Raw genomic sequence first — 8,223 nt, 5'->3', positions numbered from 1 at the left:
CCCTCCGGTGGGCGCTGCCGCGGCGCCCGCGTCGCTGTGGTGAGTAATGGAGGAGCGCGGGGGCCGGGGCAGCGCTGAGGAGACGCGTTTGTCTGTCTGTCTGTTTGTTTGTTGTTTGTTTGTTTTTCCACTGTCTGGCTCTCCACAGCCACCCTCGGCCCTGCAGCCGGGGTCGCTCCGGCAGTAGGGCCGGTGCAGGGGAGGGCTCGGCGGGGCGGCGGCCTGGGAAAGCCTCGCCTGGTGGCTGCGACCGCTGAAAACCCTGGAGAGACGCTGAATTTGAGAAGAAAAAGCTGCTTGCAGCTCAGAAACTTGGAGGAAGCCAGACCAGGAGAGGGAAACATGTAAAAATTGGCGTTTGTATAGTTGTTGTTGGCCTGGAATTGATTTGGGAACCACAGAATGCCAAGCTGGATCAGGCGTGAAGGGAGCACGGTGGTCACCAGGTGCAGCAGGGCCAGCCCAGAGCACTGGTGCACGGTTGTATCCAGACGGTTCTGTAATATCTTCAGTGAGGGGCACTCCATAGCCTCCTTGTTGTGAAAAACGCCAATCACTTGTTTTTAAAATTTTAAAAGTTTAATCGTAATAAAATGGTTATAGAAATAGTAATATAATTAGAGTAATAACAATTTAAATAGTTGAGATTAGGACAATACGAGACAATAAAACCAAAGAGTTGCAGATGTCTGGGTACCTTTTTCTGGGCAAAATAAGCCAGAAGAAGGACACACATTAACAGAGGATTAACACTTAAAAGCAATAACCTGTTTCATGTTTATACACCTCATACATGATGCATAAATTCCATTCAAACACAGGATTCTGTCTGGTCAGTGTCAGCTTCTTCCTCTTAATCCTAACGGCATCTCAGGGCTGGGTGAGGCAGGAAGAATTTCATTTCTTCTGATAATGGGGCAATAAATTCTTTTTCTCTAAAAGATTTAGGTCCTGTGGCTGCTATCTCACTGCAAGTCCCTTTTTAAAAAAAAAGTATCTTACATAGCATAGTTTCTATTTTAACATTATGTTATAACCTAAAACTATGTTTAACACACTAATTAAGAAAGTTAATACAGCATAACTTACTAACATAACACACATAATATTCATTTTCATATTTGTGAAAAGCCAATCATAAAATACACATTTTTCACGCTTGTCAATCTGTCCCAGTGCTCAGTCACTGCACAGGAAAGAAATTCTTCCTCGTGTTCAGGTGGAACTTCCTTTGCATTAGTTTATGCCCATTCCTCTTGTCCCATTGCTGGGCACCTCCAAGCAGAGCCTGGCCCATCCTCTGACACCCCCCATTTAGATATTTGTACACATTAATGAAGTCTCAGTCATCTCCTCTTGAAGCTGAACAGCTTCCTCAGCCTTTCCTTGTAAGAGAGATTCCTTACTCATCCTCACTGCCCTCCACTGAACCCACTCCAGGAGCTCCGTGAATCCTTTGTACTGAGGAACCCAGGAGGATTTGACTTGAAATAGTTTTTAGTGTTGCTGGGTGAGGTACTGGCAGTGAACGTATTTAAACTGGGTTATGCTTTTTGGCAGGAAGGGGGTAAAACACGTTACAAACACAGAAGAAAGCAAGGAGGTGGAGGTGGCTACAGATTGCCAGAGGAAAATCTAGGCTGTAGATGTTGTCCCAAAAGGGATAAACAGTTTTGGAACTCAGTGGACAGTCCTTGAAGCTTGAGTTTTGCATAGTCTAGACAGCATTAAACATAAAAGAATAAGAAGGCACTACCTGCATAAAGAAATCTGTTTGGGGCAGAATTGGTTTGGGAAAGGGCAGAATTCTGGTCCAAATGGCTAAAAAGTAACCCAACAGCAATGCTGTCATTTTAGCAAGTCACAGCTTTTTAAATAGACCTGGGAAAACAAATGTGATTTTTGACATTAGTGATGTAAATTTTTGACTGTGGTAAAAGACAGATCTATTATCAAGCAGGTACTGAAATAACATAAGAGTTTATATTTAGAAGACTTTACAATAAAAATGTTACAGTATTTTGGTTTCACTGAGTTTCAAAAAAATTTTAGAAGTGCTGCTCACAGAGCATAAGCCTAGCACAGTTGCTTGTCTCTTTATTCAGTCTAAATTAAATTAAAGACAAAAAGTTACAAAGCAAAAGGCAGCTCTTAAATATCAGAACAGGATTAACATGGAGAGAAGAACATTCATGTATCTTGCTTGTTTGGTGAAGTGATGGTGATATTTGGTGAAGTTCTGCCCACAATAGCAGACATGTGGGTATTGTGACCAGAAAGTCCCTTCAAGTCTAACATTACTAGATAGATTTTTTCAGTTGTGTTTCCTTTCAGTTGTGAGTTTCTGTTCATGTGTCTGTGTTTAAAAACTCTCAAGCTTCAAAAAATAAAAAAAACCCCAAAAAACAACAACTGAGGGAAACCAGGAAGGAAGAGATTAAAGTAAAACAAAAAGTTAATAAAAAGAGAAACGGGAATTGACTTCCTAACAGGATTTTTTTCCTTTCAGAACAAAGAACCAAACAAAAAGTCCCAAAAGAGTTCATCTATATACTTCTAGGATCTAGATAAACCTTTGGATTATTTTGGTTTTGTTTCATTCTTAAAATGGCTTTTTTTTTAAAAAAAGTTTTTTATCCTTCTACTTTGTCAGACTCTCCACCCACACAAGGGTAGCTGACTGCTTTGTGCTTTTTGTTCCTGGTGTGTATAAACAAATTAAAAGTATTATTTCCACATAGTTAAAGAGAAGTATGGCTATAGCCATATGGCATAACTGTATTACTGCATTAAAAGTGATTTAGCTGTTGATCTCTGATGCAGATGCTCATTTAAAATACAGCAGGTAAAATAGTTTATTTTAGGTGTCACCTGAGAGTGCATTTCTGTCCCTCTTCCAGTGGATGTGCACCTGGATGAGGAAATGTTTCACATGGATGTGGACACTACCTAAGAAAGATGATTGACACTCAGAACAACCCACTGTGTGCACAATAAAAACATTCCTAAGGGTAACATATCAGTTTATTGACTGTGGTATAAATGTATCAGCCAGGAAATAAATAGTGGTTATTTCTGAACCCTGTGATGGGTTGCTATAAATAGGAAATGCCATTTCTGCAGGGTGTCAGGTGGTGACACCAGTACTAACAGCATGCTGTTCATTGGCATTGTAAGAGCTTGCTTTTAAATTGTTGTTTGTTAACTGTTTTTTAAAATCTTACCTTGTGAAAGATCCTGTGGGGAGTTTTGTGTCACCTGTTAATTTCTCACTAAATTCTCTGTTGTTTCTCACAATACTCTGTTAATTTCTCACTAAATACTCTGTTATTTCTCACTGCAGGTCCTGTCTGGCTGTGGCGTCTATGATGGCACAGAAATCCACGAGGCATCAGCGTAAGTTGCATTTTGGGACTGCGGCCTCCACAAAAGTCTCCATTACATTGCAGCAATTTGTTGAATCTAGTTTTGCTGTCTCTGGCTGTCAGAATTGCCCTGAGAGATGAATGATGAAGCTTTCTCACATTTTCCTCACAGCCTAATTGTGAGCTCAGGCTGCATTCTTGTAGAACTCAGTGATTGTCCAAAGATGCAGTTCTGTGCATGTGATGCCAGGACAGTGAGTCTGAGAGAGACTCTCTTCAGAAACAGGAATTCAGAGCTCCAGACTCAATCTCAAGAGGGTCAAACACAGACTAGATTTCAGAACTACTTGATTTTCTGTTCCTGGGGCTAAATCTAACAGCTGAATTGTTAATGCTTAAGTGGAATTAACTCTTACTGTGAATTAATAAGAGATGTGTCACCTAGACCTGGATTAAATGTTAATGACTATGTTAATTGTGGGGTTCTTCCATAACACCTGGGGACTTGGAGGAAGGAAGTTTTTGTTGTTCCTGGTTGCCTGCTTTGGTAGGATGTGTGTTTTTCCTCATCTTTCAAAGTCAGTTGGTGGAATATTTGTGGCAGGTTTAGGGGTCAGATAAAGCCTCTCCCTTAAAGTTTTCTGCATGTTGTATCTCCATGTTTGCAGAGTCCTGGTTCACCTGAGCCGTGGGGGAGCTGAGGTTCAGATGTATGCTCCAGATGTCCCTCAGATGCATGTCATTGACCACAGTAAAGGACAGCCAGCTGAAGCTGAGTCAAGGTAAGTCTGTGATGTGTTGGGCTTTCTTCACATGTAGCAGCCTGTAATAGCTCTTGTAGCATTTGGCTGAATGCCTTCAGTAGCTTTATGCCAGCTGTGGTGGTTTTCTTGGAGAGAAGATATTACAAGAATGTTCTGGAATTGATTACATACAGTCTGTCAGTGCCTGTGTTTCCCAGCAGTAGCATTTCAGAACCTTCAATAGCTTCAGTTACTACATATCAGTGTTCTTGCATCCTCCCTTCCTCACCCTCCTCTTCCTCTGCAAAACTTTATTTACTCTGTTCTGTGTGCAAATGCTTAATTGATCACATTGTTTTATTTCTGGTTCTTCAAGGAATGTTTTAGTGGAATCTGCCCGAATTGCTCGTGGTAAAATCACAAGCCTGGCTAAGCTCACTACAGCAGACCACGATGCTGTGATATTCCCTGGTGGATTCGGAGCTGCCAAAAACTTGTGAGTGCCAACTAACCATCAGATTTACTAAATATTCATCATTAACTATGCATAATCAGCCTGGCAAAGAGAAGGCTTTGGGGTGGTCTAATTGCAGCCTTTCAGTACCTGAAGGAAACGTGCAGAAAAGATGACTTTGTACAAGGGTCTGGTGTGATGGTCCAAGGGGGAATGGCTTCAAACTGAAAGAGAGTGGGTTTAGATGAGATACTAAGCAGCAGCTGCTTGCTGTGAGGATGGTGAGGCACTGGAACTGTTTGTCCAGAGAAGCTGTGGATGCCCCGTGCCTGGCAGTGTTCAAAGCCAGGTTGGATGGAGCTCAGAGCAACCTGGCCTAGAGAGAGTTGTCCCTGCTTATGGCAGAGGGGTTGGAATGATATGATCTTTAAGGTCCCTTCCAGCACAAACCATTCTGTGAATCAAGATTCACACAATAAAATCCATAAATAGCCTTATTTACTACAAATGTATCTCCTAATTAATAAGGATAACTCCTTTCAAAGTCTTGTTTTAAATTCTCTGAACAATGTTGATGAGAACTCAAGAGTTTAGAGGATGCATAGGAAGTCCTTTTTCCTCCCCCTAGTGGTGTTTCTTTTTGGGTCTGAGGGAAGTGAAGGTAAAACTTTAATGGTTTCAGGTGCTTGTAGTGTTATTATTCTGTTTCTTCCTCTCTGCCTACCAAAAAATCCCTTTTTGCTTTATAATTATAAAACAACAGCTGACTCAGAAATAAAGGAAACAAAAAGTGTTAGCCATGTGGAATACTGGTTATCTTGCTATTGAGATCCTTTTTTGTTTGCTTGGAGAAACATGAATCCTACTTCCCTTTTCTTCTTACGTATTTTTCTTCTTTGATAAGATTGCTGTTCAACTCAGTAATCCTAGAAAGCTGATTTGATGATTCTCATTTTAAGATGTTTTTATTAAGTAAGGGACTTTCTGGCAGACCAAAGCCTTACAAAAGAGATATTGTGGTTAAAGCATTGGTGGTCATCTACAGAGTTTTTAACCAATTTTTCAGTAGCTGTTAAGTTTGGTATGACCCTTTGGAGCCAGTTTCACAGCAGGTAGGCAAATACCTCTGTTTGTAGGTTTATACTGAGCTTTGTGTAAGTTTCTTGTTGTGACAGATCTACCTTTGCTGTTGATGGGAAGGACTGCAAGGTGAACAGAGAAGTTGAGCGAGTCCTGAAAGACTTCCACAAAGCAGGCAAACCTATTGGGTACGTATGTGAGTCGGATGGCATTTGTTTGGAAGTGTGAGCATGGAGACAACCTGTGTCTTGTTGAAATGTGCAGCTGTTGTTGTTAGAACTGGGAAAAGGATCTTCTGTTTTGTATCATTTGCAGCCTATTTTTTACATTTGTTTTTCAAGATTTGTGTATGTTGGTGTTTGTCAAAGGAGAAGCTGGGGAAATGCTGAGAGGAAGTTGCTTTGTGCTGTATCTCAGATTTTCAAGGCTGTGTTCATTTGAATCTTTTCAGTTGTGAGCAAGTTCTGAATAGTGGTGTTGTAGAATTGCTCTTACAGTTCCTTCTGTTGCAGCCTGTGCTGCATTTCCCCAGTGCTGGCAGCAAAGGTGCTCTCTGGTGCTGAGGTAACTGTGGGCCACGAGGAAGAGGAAGGGGGCAAGTGGCCTTATGCTGGGACTGCAGGAGCCATCAAAGAGCTGGGAGCAAAACACTGTGTGAAAGAAGTAACCATATCCTTTCCTGGTAATTTCCATGTTGGGAGACAGTTTAGAAATGTGGCATTAAAGGAATGAACACATGTAAAATTTATGCTTTTCCACATAGATTTTCTTGGGAATGTGCAATGGGTAGCAGATAGCAGTGGTGCAGTGCAGGATTAGAAGCTCTTCTGTACACAGCTGTGTAAGTACTGCTGTGTAACTACACACTGGGAGTTAGAAGTTGTTCTCAGTCAGCTCCCTTGGGCATCCAGTAATACACCAAGTGCTGAATGAATTTGCACATAAAACTGGTGTGGGTTACATCTGGTCAGTTCTCTTTGAGATTTTTATTTTATTGAGGTTTAGTGCTGCAGACTGTACTTAGAGTAATTTTACTACCATCAGTAAATTTTGTAGGTTTTCTGGTGTTCTTCGGTGTTTCTACAGGTTTCTCATGCAGCATTTGTATTTCTGGCAAAAATACCTTGTCATAGCTTGGATTATAAGTTGCAGCTGTCTTTACTGCTGGATGGTATAGCATATTTGGAGGAAGTTTTACTAGGATAGTGAAGCTGTGAAGTTTTCATTTTGCAGGCAGCATCTGCAAGTGCTGTGTTTTCCTTAACTCCTTTTTACGAAGCTCATGTGGATACAAAAAATAAGGTGGTGACCACCCCAGCATTTATGTGTGAAACAGCATTACACCATATCTTTGATGGCATTGGGGCAATGGTAAAGAATGTGCTAAAATTAACTGGCAAATAAAAGCAGAAATGTTTAAATTTAGGTTGTGGTATCAAACATATCATGGACCAATGGAGATCTTTGCACCTGCTTGTCCTGCTCACACTCTAGTGAATGCTGATACAAAGCTGACTGATTCCCAGCTGCAGGATTTTCCATGCCTTTTTGAGAGAGGGGCGTTGCAGAGGACAAGGAGCCTGGGCTGAGACACAAGGATTTTCTTGAGCTTTTCCATCTGGAGAGAGCTGACTGGATGTGTTCTGAAACAAGGCTTTCCCAGCACACCAACGTCAAACCAGTTTTAAGGGGGGAAAAAGAGACTCAAGGCCCTTTCAGAAGCTGAGGGCAGATGTGTTGTAGGGATTTGGCACATGGCAGCATATCTAGTGGATGAAGAATGGCAATAGAGGAATGAATGCATGGTTCAAGGTGTCCAAGCTCAGGCCTGTGTCTGGGAACTAACAGCCAGGGTCATCTGTTGAGGGAAAAGACATCTTCCACATCTTAATTTAACTCGGTATTAATGAAAAGATTTTGTTTAAATTTCGAAGAATCCCACTTTCACAAAGTCATTCTGAACACCAATAGCAGCAGGACACAACTGCCACAACAGCAGCACTTTGAAAAACTCATCCATTGGCCCATTGTAGTTTTAAAAGGTCGTGAAATAAAGAAGAAAATAATATCCGCTGATGTGACGCACAACTCCTAAGGACAGCACCCCTGTTAAAGCAGTTGTATGACAAGTAGTGAATAATTGAAAGAACAATTGAAAAAACAATCCTCAAAATATACTAACTTCCTCTGCTTTAGGGCAATAAAGCTTTCTCCAAAGAAGTATTATCGAATGTCTGGAATAATGATGTATAAATAAATTAATTTCTGCCTTTATCTTATCCTTGTCCTTTCACTTTTGTTTGGGAGCTGCCTTTGATAACTTACACTGGTTGGGACATTTGAGCAGTTCTTCTGCTTTTCAGTCCACCAATTTTGTATATTTTTTCCATATAGAATCCAGCAGAATCTTCTCCACCTCTTCCAAATTTGTTGTCACCTTTCTATTGAGCAGGACACAGCATTTCTCAAATTCAAACAAAAAAGCAAAATGACACCCGTTAGCTTGGATTACAGTTTCTCTTCCATGAGAGAGACTTGCTGAAGTGAACCCATATTTTCAAGGGAGAATTGTATGTTTCAT

At 41.0% G+C, this 8,223-nt stretch overlaps 1 protein-coding gene across 2 annotated transcripts; it reads left to right on the top strand.

The window, feature by feature from the left end:
* The first annotated feature begins 6 nt into the window (after window positions 1–6).
* On the top strand, window positions 7–7,921 carry GATD3A (glutamine amidotransferase like class 1 domain containing 3A). 2 transcript variants are annotated; one of them, XM_031062155.1, is made up of 8 exons: window positions 7–39; window positions 3,344–3,396; window positions 4,034–4,147; window positions 4,485–4,604; window positions 5,738–5,830; window positions 6,155–6,311; window positions 6,918–7,054; window positions 7,364–7,921. In XM_031062155.1, the coding sequence occupies exons 3-7, from the start codon at window positions 4,074–4,076 to the stop codon at window positions 7,044–7,046; spliced, it is 573 nt and encodes a 190-aa protein (XP_030918015.1). In that variant the 5' UTR covers window positions 7–39; window positions 3,344–3,396; window positions 4,034–4,073; the 3' UTR covers window positions 7,047–7,054; window positions 7,364–7,921. The 2 variants fall into 2 exon arrangements, with proteins under 2 accessions (XP_030918015.1, XP_005427299.2); XM_005427242.3 differs by having other exon boundaries at window positions 6,918–7,921.
* Window positions 7,922–8,223: the final 302 nt, after the last annotated feature.

This window comes from Geospiza fortis, unplaced genomic scaffold, assembly GCF_000277835.1.
Source record: "Geospiza fortis unplaced genomic scaffold, GeoFor_1.0 scaffold17, whole genome shotgun sequence".
Taxonomy (NCBI): Eukaryota; Metazoa; Chordata; class Aves; order Passeriformes; family Thraupidae; genus Geospiza; species Geospiza fortis.
The sequence above is the reverse complement of the archived record's forward strand: the minus strand, read 5'-3'. Positions and strand labels throughout refer to the sequence as shown.